This window comes from Myiozetetes cayanensis, unplaced genomic scaffold (genome assembly GCF_022539395.1).
Source record: "Myiozetetes cayanensis isolate MyiCay16 unplaced genomic scaffold, myiCay2020 scf1, whole genome shotgun sequence".
Classification (NCBI taxonomy): Eukaryota; Metazoa; Chordata; class Aves; order Passeriformes; family Tyrannidae; genus Myiozetetes; species Myiozetetes cayanensis.
The window spans coordinates 116,053,777-116,069,716 of NW_026086604.1; the positions used below are offsets into that span (position 1 = coordinate 116,053,777).

The 15,940-nt window shown below is 39.9% G+C and overlaps 1 protein-coding gene across 1 annotated transcript in view; it reads left to right on the plus strand.

The window, feature by feature from the left end:
* The window catches only part of COLQ (collagen like tail subunit of asymmetric acetylcholinesterase), a 43,058-nt gene that overhangs the window by 16,692 nt on the left and 10,426 nt on the right, over window positions 1–15,940 (plus strand). The window contains exons 4-13 of the mRNA XM_050312226.1: window positions 1,954–1,998; window positions 2,718–2,744; window positions 4,127–4,198; window positions 6,552–6,614; window positions 7,632–7,658; window positions 8,286–8,330; window positions 9,078–9,113; window positions 9,986–10,066; window positions 13,513–13,609; window positions 15,392–15,531. Coding sequence (XP_050168183.1) covers window positions 1,954–1,998; window positions 2,718–2,744; window positions 4,127–4,198; window positions 6,552–6,614; window positions 7,632–7,658; window positions 8,286–8,330; window positions 9,078–9,113; window positions 9,986–10,066; window positions 13,513–13,609; window positions 15,392–15,531 — 633 coding nt within the window. The remainder of the gene's footprint in view (window positions 1–1,953; window positions 1,999–2,717; window positions 2,745–4,126; window positions 4,199–6,551; window positions 6,615–7,631; window positions 7,659–8,285; window positions 8,331–9,077; window positions 9,114–9,985; window positions 10,067–13,512; window positions 13,610–15,391; window positions 15,532–15,940) is intronic.

The following is a 15,940-nucleotide window of genomic DNA, read 5'->3' on the forward strand; positions in this document are numbered from 1 at the left end:
ACAGGCAGTCCTAATCTATGTGCTGTGCCTGGTTCTTTGGGACAATGATCTTCCTGAAGGCCCCTGGGTGCCAGTTTATTACAATGTAGTTAATGGCAGAGATGGCACCGGGCCTTTGCTGCAGCAAAGCTATGACTGAGGCTTTGGCAGCACAAGAAGTTAACAAGCACCCAAACACTATTTAAAAAGCATGGAGAGCATATCAAAGTAAAGGTTCGGTTATGTGACAAAAAGCTCAACTTTAATTATTTAGAAGTCAATATTTCAGAAGGTGTTTGTAAATAGTCTAGAAGTTGCAAGGTGAAAACCACGAAGTTTTCTTTGTACAGAATCATAGAAAGGTTTGTGTTGGAAGAGACCTTAAAGGTCATCTAGTTCCAACCCCCAGGAACCTTGTCTTTATTGTTCTGCCATTTCGTCTCTGCTGAGATGCAAGATGAGGCAGATTCATTTTGCATGAGAATGATGAGGGGTGGTGAGAAGCGATGGGAGGTGTTTCTCCAGTCCTGTATTGAGAAAAGCCTCTGCATTATGAAACAGCCCTGCAATATGGTTGGCCATGATCCAGAGTTGCCATACATGTGAAAGATGCAGTTGTTATTTCAGTCTTCACTAGACTGTCTTTTTTTTAAGAAAAAAATCTCTTAATACTGTCCCTGGCTTACATTGGAAGAACAGTAATGTTAATTCTATTGTCCTACAAAGTCTATTGCTATAAATAATATTAATCTTGTAACCAAATGACCTATGATCCCTCCAAGAACAGTTTTAAATAGAGCAGGCTGGCAGATTTTATCACAACAGCAGACAGTAGAGTGGGTATAACATGGCTTTGGAATTTTTAATTATAAATTATAGGACTGTATCTTGTAAAGGGACAACATCAGAACCAGCAGTCCTCTGGGCAATACTTTTGTGACAATGGCAGCCTTAAAAGAATACTACCATTACAAAAAGAGATCTACTGAGTACCGAATTCTTTTCTGCTGTAGCTTGCAAGGCTTTCAGAGGAGCTGCAAAAGCTCGTACTGTTGAATCATAGCTGAATTTTAACACTTTTTCATAAGAAGGAGAATTAGATTTGTAATAACATTACTCAGACTATAATTCCTCCCATGTTTAGCCTTCTAATGAAAGAAATAAGGTAAAATTTGTCTCTGACTCTAATAGGGTGCATTCTGATTTGCACTACTGAAAACCTGAAATTACTGACTAAAATAGTTGGAGTAATTTGCATTTGATGGTACATTTTAGTCCTATTCATGTACAATTTGCATCACATTTTGAACAGTACAAGGCAGCCAGGATCCAAACCTGAAATGAATGATTTGTATTGTGAATCTAATGTTTCTGTGATGCGGGATCATAGGATGTTTTTCCTTAGTCACTCAAAAATAAAAGATGGTCTGTGAACTGAAGCAAACAAAACTGTTTTTCTAGGGTTTTGTTTGTTTGTTTGTTTGTGGGGTTTTTTTGTGTTTGTTTTGTTTTGTTTTGTTTTGTTTTGTTTTGTTTTTTTGCCCCTGAGATGGAATTCAAAGTCTCCCTGGATTAAGAAGTCTCCTGAAAGGAGAATCAATATGATTTGAGAGAGAGAGGCTGATCTCCCTTCACAGCCAATGCAGTGTCTCCACATCCTTGTTGTTGTTAATTCTTCAGGACTCTGATAACTTCTCATCTTTCATTTGCCCCCAGCTTGTTTTTCTTGTTGGTCCCCGTCATCCACGAGATGCCCCTGCACTTCCCATGTCAGTCCAACTCTCCAGCCTCCCGTTTAGCCGTGGCACAGACCTGCTATTTAGAGGCCACATTCAAACATGTCATTCAGCACCTCAGGCTCACAGGTTCACACTGTTCCCAGGAAACACCCATAGGGTCAAGGGTTGAGGGAAGACAACCAGCAGTGCCTCCTCACTAATGCAGTTTAATAATAGCGTTCACTTTTCTTCCTAGGGTCCACGAGGAATTCCTGGTATAATGGGACCAAAAGGGGAGAAAGTAAGTGTCTTTTGTTTGGAGTTTGACAAGTTTTTGAGGGGCAAAGAAGGAGGGGAGAACTTTCGCTTCTTCCTTGTCTGTTAAGGGAATGATGAGTCTTATGAATGGGGGGATCTGCTTTAATTGGAATGCAAAGCTATGAATTCCTTTGAAGATATAATTTAAAACTTCATCTTTCAGTGTTAATTTTCAGTCTTGAAATATTTTTATGGCTTCTCATGATAGGTACCTCTGTTTAGGGTAGGCATTAAGAAAGCAGCTCAGGTTCACAGGTCAGCAATATTACTGATCCAAAAGCCTTTGAGTTCCCTGTCCCTCTGGAAGAGTGGGAAAAGCAGAACTCTCCCCTGTAGTGTGAAGTGTATGGGGCGGCTCACGTATTAAAACTGGCCTGTATGTTAAGTTATGTTTTCAAATATGCAAAACATTTGTTCCATAATGATGCCTAAAGAACTTTATACCTGGAGCTGGACACATGGTTATGTGTGATGACAACAGATTTGGGGCTGAGAACAGAGGAAAGACCAAGGAGCTCTGATAAAGTAATTCTTCTCATTTTACCTCTGAGTCTTGAGCACAAAGATATTCCCAATGTTTTGTTTGGGTTCTGTTGTGTGTTTGTTTGTTTGTTTTTAATTTAAATGCATCGATGCATTGACTTATGGACCACTGTGCTTCACTTGGTGGCTACAAGACTAACATATTCCTTTCTCTGGCAGGGGGAGATTGGCAGGCCGGGAAGAAAGGTATGAACAAAGGTGCTGTCTCAAAAATCCATTGAATACTTGAATACTGCCAAAGAGGGGTGTAGACAACAGTGGAAAATAATTAGCCAGTGCTGAAGTTTAATCTGTTTGTGCTGCTCTGACTGGTACTCAGGGTGGATGGCAGGGAACTCCAGGTACAGGGCTGGAGAGCTGCCCCAGCTGGTTTGAATTCAACAAATTCCCTCAGTAAAAGCATGGAGACTAGTCAAACAGAGTGGGAAATTACTTGAATTATGTCTCTTGGGACGGGGAAGGAGGATATGGGAGCTATCATAAAAGGTGCATCAAAAAAAACCCAAAGCAAAATCAAATTTTTACTCTTTCAAAGTCTAAACAAGACTCATCCAGATACCCCTGAAGGAGGAATAACCATTAATGATTACAGTTCCAGAGTTTTGGCACCAATGCAATATGCTGACTACAATCCTAGGCTTACTTGGTGACATATGAGCTGTGATATATTGTCAAAAATATGTGCCCCTACATGTGATGAAACAGAATATGTTATCTCAGTCACTAAGTACATCCATTTAATGTAATTAATTTTAAAAGAAGACAGAAATGCAGGATGAAATCAGAGATGTGCTGAGGGTAGTCACTAACCAGGAAAAGAAGTACTCTTCTAATAATACACTAAGGATTTTAACACCTTTCTAATAATATACACCACCTACCAATCAGTAATAAAAATACATATAAAACACATAAACACATAAACTAATCTATTTGCAAATAGATCACAGTAAACAAAAAATTACAGTAAACAAAAATATTATTTATATAAATTCAAGGGTTCAGAACAGTAATGTCTTCAAGAGAGTAACCTACCAATGTACAAGAAGGTGCAAACCTTAACCACAGTACATTGATACTTCTGACAAAAACCAGTAAGTTCCAAAAGAGAAGTCACTCAGGATGGAAATAAAACAGTATAACTCATGCTATAAGCTGTTTGGCCTTTGGAAGTTCACTCTTGGCCTCAAAATTCATGATGACATTTCTAATATCATATTGCCAAGTGGTGTAATGCAGCGGAATAGCATTAAACTGCAGCATTTTAGGAGATATTCAAAGAGTGATTTACGGGCAGTAATTAAAACAGATAAATAATTGTATGTATGCAGTTATTGCTAGTCATATAGTAGTTAATGAAGAGCAGTTGCTCATTGCTAGTAATATAGGAACGTTTAGAATAAGAACAATAGCAATAAGAATAGTTAGTTGAAGATTTGGTTCTGCTCTTATCACAAATTGGATTCACATCTATATAATTACATGCAGGTCTTTTTGTCTCCTGTCTGCAGTAGAGTGTGTAGGAATGATGTTTTATGAATCATTGTAATCAATGTTTTCCGTTCAAGGGTAGACCGGGTCCCCCGGGCGTTCCTGGGATGCCAGGACCAGTAGGATGGCCTGGACCTGTGGGGCCGAAGGTAAGACTAAAATTCACGTGGAACAACCCGTTCAACATCATGAGGACAGAATAGTTGTCTTGGGAAGTCTCTAAACAACCACGTGCTGGAGGCTGGGAAGACGTAACAGTGCAAGGACACTCTGTGCTTGTCCCACTTCTTACACTGGCATGCCCAGTCTAGGATTAGGTTATTCCACCAACCCAACCCCTGTAGCATTTCTTGTGTTGATTAAACATGCCAAGGGAAATTGAAAATCAACCTAATAAAGACTTACTGATAACCACTGGTGTCTCACAATCACATGAATCAATGTTTCTAAACCCATCATCATCTTTACGACTATTCCTTATGATGAACCCTTTGCCTGGAGGTATACTGTGAGCCCGTGTGATCAGAGAGAAAACACCAGGCTGGTGTCAGGGGAAAGAGATTACAAACCATGAGGATTGGTTATCACATCTTTGAAGTTCATTCCTGTACAAATAAACATTCATTCCTGTTATTTTTATTAACCAAAAGCAGAAGAAATGATAGGACACACTTTGCTACTGCAGAGTGGCTGCTTCATCTGCATTTATTATAAAAAAAGCTTCAGGACAGTCCTTTAGTGAGTACTATCTTATGCCAAAGGTATACAGCTCTTCACAGGAGCCTCAGTTTATGGAGTTTCTAGTAGGACTTTTGAGATAACTTGCTTTTCTTCAATCCACTATACATTAGGCAAACGGACTGCACACAATCCTTAGTTTGAAGCTGCACTTTCCAGTAAATCTTTGATTCTTCATTTGCTCTATGAAGGTTGATGTCTTCACCTCAGAGGATGTGATGCAGTAGCTCTCGATACTGCAAGAATAATAGAAGATGACTTCTAATTCAAGCCACATCTGGAAGCAGACCTTCAAGATCTTTAAAGCTATTTTAGATTAATAACATCACATTATAGTATGTGGGAATATAGACAAGCAACAATCAATGAACTGGGAGATGGGAAATGGTGTCCCCTCTCATACAAATTGAGTGTTATGATTTCCCACAGTAGGAGCAGTGAGGGCAGAGGGAAGGTTCAATTAACTTCATATTCTTAGCAAAAGAAGAGAGCAAAGCAGACAGAAAACTGGTTCACATAGTCTTTTCCTTATATAGGCTTTAGCCTACATATATATATGTATATATATACATATATTTAGTCTTTCTGATTTTAATTTAATCTTCTCTGTCTATTACTATGCTTTTTCATCACACTTCTAAAAGCATCCCTCACACTCAGTAGTAATACTTTTTTCTATACTTTAGCTGCAGTTCTTACTTGCTGTTTGGTTTCACTTCTTGTGCTTTTATCATCTCGTCTGATACTGGTCTCCTCTGTTCTTTAGAAAAGTTCATAACTTTATTTTTTCTGGTCTTTATAAATTTCAGTTTCCTGCCTGTCAATGAAGGCTCCAGCTGAACACAGTCCAGCAGATCTCTGCTCTCATATCAGTTGGTTGTGTCTCTCTTTCCTTTTCCCCCATCTCTGATCTTCTCAAAGTTCTGATACATCTTCACCACAAACATTTGCTGCATCCTCTTCCTGCTGTAGATCTCCAGTGTGCTGCTGTTTGGCTTTATTTCCTCATGTCCACCTCTGTGGATATTTGCAACTTCCTCAGCTGGATCTCCTTCCTTGTCTTCTCTTTCTTTGACACAGCCATAGTTTGGTCCTTATTTCTCCTACTTTGTTTCTTCAAGTCTTTTCTGTACTTCTCCAGGGTCAGCAGCCAATGTGAAAATCCCCTCCATTTCTAGGACAGTGAAAACTGAAGGAGAATGAGAGGCAAATGTATTCTGCTCGTAGTGCTGCTGCATGTCTGGCCATCTACTCCATTATTTCATGCTAGATATAATTAGCTGACAGTAGCCAGAGAAGTTGTTGTAAATTTTTTTCATGATTTACTGGCTCCAAATGACTGTACAGTGCATGATGTCTCAGAACTACATTAAAAGCAGTCCCTGTGCCTCCCCAAGCCATAAGGCATGCAGCAAAACACCTTTCTTACCTGCAACCTAGTGGAAGTGGAAGTGATGCCGGGTAGAGACAATGCACCTTCGTGCAGAAAAGGCGATGGTGGTTTGCTTGCATGTCCTTTAATAACATCTGGCAAAACTGGAGTACAAGTTATGCACACAAGAAAATGTAAATAGAAGAGTAAGATAGCATGTGAGGACTCAGGCAGAATACAATTACAGTATAGAACTCTGTCTACCATGCTACATCAAGGTCAGGCTTACCTCAACTATTTGACATAAAACCTGAAACACTAAACTGTCAGACATTCAAATATGATGTCATCAGAGAGCCACAATCAATAACTCTCTTTATTGACCCCTTTAGGGTGAAAAGGGAGAGTTGGGTGTGATGGGATTGCCAGGTACAAGAGGACCAATGGGCTCCAAGGTTTGTTAACCACATGCTGCATTTTCAGACATTGGTTTCTAACACTCTGCTGACAGCTGCTTCCCTCATGAATTTGCTGGAAAACATTTATCAATATATATCTTTTCTAATACAGTTAAAAAGATATGCTCTACATCAAGCAAGGCTATGTTGTGTGGTTGGGCTTGGCTGTGCTTTTAGCTTTTCCTAAAAATGCTTTGGTATAAATTATTGTAATTCATTTTAAAAGCAAACTCACATATAATTGTATCACACTAGAAAAATGAAGTCCTTAAGCATATCTGCAGCATTAAATCCTGTCTGCAATGTTTTCTACCTACCTCATGGACTGTGGAGATCATTTTGGTCCTCTGCTAAAACTATGCATATGTATTGACAGCTGGATAGAAGCACAATTTGATCTGGATGTTCCAGTATCATTGTCTATAGCATAGACTGCCTTTAAAAATTTAAACCACAATATTTTATGGTACTTCAAAAAAATTAGGTAATCAGTTTATTCAAATAAAGGACTAGAAGGAAGAACTGAACACCATTATTTGCTGTATATTTCTTTAAGAGAAAGATCAGTTTTATATTAATGATCACAATAGGTTACTTAAGTATTACTAAAAGATATTCCATGGGGTAAAAAACAAAATAAACCTCAAACAAACAAACCAGAAGAGGAATATTATTGCTAAAATGATTTTAGATTATTAATTGTGGCATTCAATGCTTTGTTCATTTTCAGTTACATTTTATTTCACTTGTTTCAATTTTAAAGCAATATCAAATGTGCTGACTTTACCTGGCTTTTTCACATTGGCTTTTGGGCTGAGTTGTTGTGCCTTTAACTCATGTTTCACAGTTCTGTTTCAGTGCAATTTTAGGAGCTATAAATATTCACTGCATTTACAAGTTGATGCAGTTAGTTACTTGTGCTTCGTTCTTTTTCTTCACTTCAAAGTTTGAAAGTCCGGCTTCTTGGGTGATCTCGAAAGCAAGAAGTATTAAAATATCTGTCATTCCCTTTAGGGTTTTCCTGGAACTAGAGGAGAAAAGGTCAGTGTGACAATAGAATAATGTATAATTTAATATTGGGAAACAGTTATGTTAAAAAAAGTAACTGTAGGAATGAGATTGAATTTTGATGAAGTCCAAAGGTTCCACTGAGAAATGAAAAACGAGTTTAGAGAAGAAGCACAGTCTTGTGGCTTGGGCTGGGATGCTGAAGAAGTGAGTTTTACACCCTGTCTTCTTGTGGACAAGTTGATACAGTGAACCTCACTACAGATTCCTCATCTGCAGAATGGGTATAATGATCCTTAATTTTTGGTCTGGTTTAGTTAGGTGATACACGCTTTGGCATGGAGACAGTTTTTACTGTAAGACCTTACCGTGGGACTTGAACTGGGGAATGAAGCCAACTGGAGGAAAAAAATCAAGTTTGGAAGTATTATGTCCAGGAAAGCATGTATTTAAAGAATTATCTGGGGAGAATGAGACCCTCTTCCTATAGGCTTTGCTTTTAATTCTGTTATAATATCAATAATGAACTGTATACCTTGCTCTGAAGACATTACTGTATTCTGCTGGCTTCAAATAACATACTGTTATTTGAGTGATGTTTTTTGCTTCCTAATGGAATGGTGGTAATGAAGCTGTTGTCCCCTTGTTATCTCTCTCCAGGGATCCAGAGGTGACAGAGGTGACAAAGGAGTCAAAGGAGACCAGGTAATTTTCCTTTCCAAGTCACTGTGATCTTTAACTGAAGGTGCATGTGAAGAGCAGTGTGCTTCTGACAGCGAAAAACAGGTGTGGCATGGAGAAATGGAGCATGGAAGCATCTTCCTGGGAGGGCAGGAGTGGTGAGGGAAGGCAGTGGTCCCATCTGATGTGAGGGTGGTGGGACAGACTCCATGTCTGTGTATCCCCCAGCCCCAGTGGATGGGGGGAGGGGGGAGGCTGATGAGTCAGAGGGGGATTTCCCTGGAGGTAACCTCAGTTTCTCCTGACCTGTGCGGTCCAGAACCCTGGCAGCTTGCCAGAATGCTTTTAGCTGGTGATATGATAATATGAGGAGAGGAGGAAGGGGAGAGATTCATGTCTTGGTGGTTCTTGTAACTAAGAAAGGGAAAAGTGCTTTTGATGCAAATGGAAAAATGTCATTCCCAAAGGCAGGCTCTGGGAGCTGTCCAGGTGACAGGGCTGCCTGTAGACAAAATCACGATTGAGAGGTTTTTACTAGAGCAGAAAAGCAGAGAATCAGACAGAGGAGTAGCATTACCAAACAAAGGGCTTTATAGTAACATTTTGGTTATAATTCTCCACCTGTTGAATGACCTGCAGTACTGAGTCAATGCAGGGTTTTTTAACTGATATCCATACATGACACTTGATTTTTCTTCCTTGCAAGGAAGGTGCTGCTTTGTCAAAGACCATTACACATTTTCTTATTATTTTTCTCCTTTGACTTTGTAGGGAGAAATAGGCTTCCCTGGAATGCTGGGACAAAAAGTAAGTGGGTGTGATGTGTTGGAGAGTTGTGTTAAATGCTAACATAGGGTCAATTAGTGACTTAAGGGACTTCCTGGAAAGGTCTTGCTTGACTGCTTGGACTTGATCAAATTCTTTAGGATTTTTAGCTTAGGAGAAAACTCCAATTTAGCTGTTTTTTGATTTTTCTCTTTTTTCTCCCAGATCATTCGTTCAGTTATAATCTTCCTCCTGTTTAACATATCTAAACTCTTGATTATAGATTCATAACTGCTCTAATTGTTTCGGTTTCATTCACTTGAAGCTAGTAAATATTTCTTTCTTGACTCTGAATTGAAATGGCTCTACTATAAGTAGCAGTGATAGCCCTGATAAGTTCTTATGTAATTGTTTTTCTGTATTTGAAAAAGAAACAAAATGAAGATGTTAGCTCATGGAAAACATAAAGGAGGATATTTTTTTACATAATCACATAATATCTCTGAAATTAAGATAAGAAAATAGTAGATACTCCTACGGAGGTTGGGGGTGAATTCACCTCCCTTTCCCTGAGTGTCTTTATAACACGTGCATCTTGACAGCAAAGCAAGATTTTGCCAAGGGGTCAGACAGTTTTGCTAGCCTTGACTTTCCCAAGTCTCTGAGCATGTTCCTGGTCTCTCCATTTGGCCTCCTCTTTATGAAAGGATTTTTCTGGGATGTGTTGGTAAATTGTAAGACATATTTTTTGCTTCATGTTTGGTTTAAAATATTGTATTATCATTTTTAATTTCTAAGAAAGAAGGTGTCTGATTATCTAGAGGAACTGTGTGAACGAGAGCAATGTCCACCTTGTATAAGGCAGGTATAACCATGTACTTACATCCTGCTTCCTTCCCTCCATACCCATCAAGGGAGAGATGGGCCCCAAGGGACAGTCTGGAGTACCGGGGCACAGAGGACCTATAGGAAGACCTGGAAAACGAGGCAAACAAGTAGGACCATGGTGTTTCCTCTTCCTGTGACTCATGGCATCTGTGTGATCGTGACTGTGACTGTGTGGTTTATGCTCTTTTTCCATGCACTGTATCACACGGGGAGTGGACAGAAGCTCTGAAACACCTCACACACACAGGCTACACAAGAGTTAAAGCCTCAGCCTTAGGGCTATAATCTTATCAGTTCCCTGGCCATGCAGCATGGGAAATGTTTTATTTATCCTGGCTTGGTAACACACTGATTTAATACAATTTGAGCAGACCTTGAACCCTTCCTTTGAATACTAAGCAACAGAGCTATGGTCCCAGACCCATCTGATGGCTAAAGAGCTCAAAATTATGCTGGCAGAGCTACATGTTCAGACTTTCAGATGGATTGTAAAGAGTAGGAATTGTGTGTATATTGGATATTGATTCCTCCACTATAGCATTTTCCAAGAAGCAGGTAACAATATTGGTAGTTACCTTTTCAAGTCATCAAATGGGCCTCTCTGAGTGCACCTTTCCTTTTATATTTATTTTAAGCAGTGATACTGGGGGCACAAAAAGGACCAGTTCCTGGTGCTCTGAATTGTCACTTGCAGAGCCAGTTTCTTTCTGCCAACAGGGAAGGGAACTTGTCCTTGCTACACCGACTTTGGTGTTAATGTACAACTGCTCAGATACAGGAGCCTGTAGATGTGGTTGCCAATGAGCTTACCTGAAAGTATTTTATTTGCAGTCTGGTTATGCCCAGAATTGCAAAGAGAGGTACATACCTCCTTCACTTTTGCTCTGATGCCATCAGGTGATACCTGAAATCATAGAATAGCCAGTGTGGGGGGAAAGATGAAAGTTGGGTGTTAAAGAGGGAATAACAGATTCCCAAGTAAGGAAGGCATGTATCGTGTAAGTCTGCTAGATGACCCACAAGGAATATTTTTTTTTTTGTTTTTCTGTACTTGTTTGTCATGTTTTAAAAGTTGATGTGTGACCTTCGCTGGGATTTTTTGGTTTTGGTTTTGTTTTTGGTTTTGTTTGGTTTGGTTTGGTTTTGGTTTTTGTAAACTCTGTTCATCTGTCTTGCTAAAGCACTATGCACATAATGTCTTTCCACAGCATGAGGCAAAGGGAAGATGCAGTGCCTCCAGATCAACTTCAACACAGCGCACTCCTTAATTGACCTTAGACATTTTGTCACATTGCACAATGCCTTAATCAAAAGGTGGTGACATAAGGGGTGTCACAATTTAAGGAAACAATCAGCGGGACTAAAAGAAGTTTAGTCTGTCCTTAAATTGGCATTTCCTGTCCCAAGGCTGAGTACACAAATCCCTTTCTGGTGCCCCAAAAGCAATTTCAGTGTTGATCTTCTGCATGAAAACCAGCTTTCCCTCTAGGTAAACCAGTGACTAGTGATTTCCTTTCTTCTTTTCTAATCCTTTGAAAAAAAATAGAGAGTGGCACTTTAAGGCTCTGAGGATCTGGCTACCACCCTTAAGTGCTGTGGTTGTTTGTTCAGCTGAGAGGTGAGTTTCCATCGACCTGGGGCCATTTCCTGTCTCCTGATCCAGCTGACATGGCTAGATGAAAGCAGCTAAATTAGGAAGGTGTCACTTCCACTTCCATTTTAAGATACTTCTTGATTAGCTCACTGACTTCTTCAACTCTCCTCTGCCTCTGGGCCAGGCTCTTCCTAAAAGGTGTCCAGGAACAGGGAGTCACAGCCTCACTGCTGCTGAGACATAACACCCAAAGCTTTGTAACTTGGGAATTCATTCTAAGGACCAAGTTTAGGGTTTCATTCTTGATAAGGAGGAATGACTTAGGGCTTTAGATAATGTTACTTTGAAAGAAAAGAGAGGAATATAAATATTATCAATGGGAAAAGCTTCTCTGCTTTTGGACACATAAAAAAAACCAAGGCAAAAACATTTAATATGAACCTCTGCCATTATTATTTAATGTATCTGTGCTAAGCAGGAAAGCATTAAGCAATCATTCCTCCAAAGCAGGACACCTAGAAAACAGCTCATTTTCAGGCAGTACACATCCAACTGGTGCTAGCTTCCCTCTGCCAAACTGCTATTGTGTGGGGGAAAGAGATTTCCCACAGTCTTCTTTGGGGCTAAAAACCCTGGCCTGCTAGTTCTGTGTTGTGTAATGTAAGAAGTAATTAGAGATCAGCATCACTGACACTCACATAAATCCTGGAATATTTTGATGGCACAGAGCTTACCTAATAAGATTAAACAAAGCAAATATTCAATTAGTTCTTTATGGGCCATGGCAAAATCAGCCTTCCCCTGCTGAAATGGTGCAAGTGACATTCAAATGTATACATGGGATATAGCATATTATATATTACTATATATGCTTTGTTACTATTAAATTAAACATACAACCGCTCATCATATGCCTCTGAATGCACATTAACCTGGAATTACACCATCTTCAAGGAAATAATCTCCTTTGTCATTAAAAGAAAGCTTACACATTACACATCATTTTTATTATGCTAAATAATGTATGCTGTTACATAAAAATCAACTCAGATATTTAAGCAATGTAATACATTTCTGAAATATAAAGCTGAGAAATCCAAGCCTTGGGGAGTATATGAGCAAGAAGATAAATGTAGTTATTTATAATAAGTGTCACCGTGTTAAATTCAGGAGCAAAAAATAGGAAGGTGTTGAACACTTCTACAGTGAAACTTCCAAATGCCTAAGGGTATGATTGCACAAATAAACTTCCATGAGGAAGATTAGGGCTAATTTTACAGAATATTAGCTATTGTATGGTAACTGCATATAAACTCTTCTCCCACAGGTAATTTTACAGAATTTTGACTGCTTGAAAGGTTACCAGGGGGACACCATTTCTTGGTATGGTGTTGCTGCACACTGTCTTACCCATTGTAAAGTCAAGCCCTTGCTTGCCCTCTGATGATTCATTAACACAGCTATACCCATAGTGAAAGTCAAGGAAATACAGGAATCTGGGCATCTAAAGTACTTCTAAAAAATAGCGTGGGCTTCAAAGTCATTACTGTGCTTCTCAAAGACTGCACCCTGAGACTGGGAAATGTCACTGTGACAACCTGACAACTCCCTAGTGATTTTCCCCTTTCTTTCTGGGCTGCACTGATTCCTAGAGAGCCACTAGGGGTAAAAAGGCATCCCTAAAGAAGTGCTATCAGAGGGTTGAAGTCAGATCAGGGAGATTCCTGACTCCTCACAGAACAGAGCCCTGTGACCATTGACATTTAGGAGCAGGAATCCTGCCTGGGCGTGCCTTTCTGTCTCCATGTAGGAGGGGAGAGCACCTCTTCCCAGGTGCTCATGCTGCATGCTTCCATTGGCAAATGTCTTGGCTTTCTTGAAAGGGAAGACAATGGTGACTGGAAGAGGTTGTGTGTTACTAATACTTTGACAAATAAGTGGATGTCTCCTCTCTTTTAGGGACTAAAGGGAGACATTGGACCTGCGGGTGTCATGGGTCCACCTGGAAGGCCTGGTCCTGTTGGCCAGCCAGGCCCTCCTGGACCTTCAGGATTAGGTAAGCAGATGAGGTGATCCCCTAAAGCGTGTCCCTGACACATCAGCCCCTCCTGACACATCACGCACATGTAGGTCCCTCTGCAAAAAGTGCTGCAGGGCTTGATTGGCTTCTCCGTCAATGGCAAGGAGAGGATTTCTCCTGGAGGCCTTGTCCATCATGATGAGTCTATACCTTATTTTAAAGCTTACTTTATGGTTTCTGACGTTTCAAATAAAACCGAAAGTAAAGCCTATGTGGTTCCTATGGGACTTTGGTAGATGAGGAGGATGAAAAGCCACCTGGCAGCCTTGGAGAGACTAGGATATCTCCATCATAAAAGGTCTGCTCCTTCTCCATATATCCTAGTTTACAGTGAAAGATTGTGATTTCTGATGAGACAGGACATGCTCACACTGTGCAGCTCTCTAAGAGGAAAACAGATAAGACCCAAGTCGCAGTGGCGTTAAGGAGAGAAGGAAAGAGAAGAGAAGGGGATAGGAGTCAAAGAGGAAAAAGAGTCAGTGGAGAAAAACTCTCTCTTTAATTAAATGCTGGAGATCTACGCTCACCGCAGTTGTGCATGTTGTAGAAACCATGAGAAAAACTGTGTAACTGACAATAGTACAGACTAAAGCTGTGCATGCACATGAACCCTGGGCACCTTGTGACATGACTCACAGACATGAAGGACAATCCATGACCCACAGCACGTAGTGACAGTGAACCCTCAGGTATATTTTCAGCCCTGATATACACTGAAGTATCTGAAAAGAAAAGCAAACCCAGTTGGAAACTACTGTTGCTTCAAATGTACAACAGCTGTTTGTAGTGCAGCCAATCTGTTCAATGCCCCCTTCTGTTTTGCTTTTTTCCCTTTTTCTTCCCTTGCTTTCATCAGTGGACAGGATGTCTCTTCTTGTGGTGGTGTGGAAATGGTAATTCCATGAAGCTGGGAGCAGCTTCAGAGTCTTCATATATCTCATGTCTCCCACTACGAAACTCTTTGCTTGAGTAAATTAGCTGGAAGTTTTCAGAGGGTAGAATTTTCACCATGCTGATGGGAAGGCAGCCAGGACCTTGAGACTATTTTTTAAAGACTTTGTTCAATCTGCAGAAAGTTTATGTGCCAGGTTTGTTAATCTTTTTCCTCTAGAATACAAATTCTGATACTAAAAGACATTTATGTAATGATGTCACTGCTTGCAGTGTGAATATATTGGCTCATAGTCTAACTCTGCAGAGCAGTGCATCCTTGCCAAAGTTTGAAAGTCAAAACACATTTTCTAATGTTTAACTGTAGAATTCCTGTATTTCTAGATGGGTTTTCCTATACAGAAACCTCTGTAACAGCATTGCTCAAGTGATTGTACAAATACACAAGTCCAAAGCGTTGTGGATGTATATGGAGACTGACTCTACAAAACTTGGTGCACAGACACTGTAGAGTAATCTGTGTCTTCGTCCTGTCCTGAATTTCTGTAGCTTCAAACAGGCTGACATTTATTCTCATCAAATGTTCTCTCTCTTCTTCTTTAACACTGGTAGAAAAATTTAAAAGGCTGAGATAATCTGAAATAATATGACTGTGGGTACAAACTGGGATCTTTTTCCTGAAGCAGGGGAATTAGTGGCTCTGGTAATCCCTTTCCTCAGTTCCCACTGGATTTGGTGGGGCATGTGCATATATGAAAACTTGGTTAATTGTATATATCCACCTGACCTGTACTCTTCCCATTCAGGCTGTGCTTGTGTTTTGTGTATTAACTTCGAAACAAGACAACCTGGTACTTTGCTTCCTAGGGCAATTCGCAATAGGACCAAAGGGGGAAAGAGGACTTCCAGGGCCCCCAGGGAGATGTCTCTGCACAAACCCACAACATATGAGTAATCCATCATATGAGGAATCTGTGTTTGGACACAGCTATCCAAAAGTTCCTGCGGTAAGCAGATTTTCTGCAAGGGGATGTGAGTGGTCCTTAAGTGCTTTTATTGTAAGAGCTCGTGTACTCACAAATATCTTGGATTTAACTGGGAAGATGTCTGTACGTGGGAAATGTGTGATTTCTAGTATAAAAAACTTCTGAGATCCAGCTGGTGTAAAAGACTTTGGTCTCATAACTAGTCTGGGAGTTGTATGATTCATGTGCTGAAATGCATCTGTTTCAAACCATCAGTAAGGTAGCACATGTTTAGAATATCTCTTTCAAGCCTGTGGATTCTCTCTTTCACCTAGTACTATACATATATAATCTACTATTTTTATTTCATTACTTTTATTTTTCTTTTTATTTCATTAAATCAAAATTTCATATTGGTCAGTGAAATGAGCATCTCTTGTTCGGCTTGTTT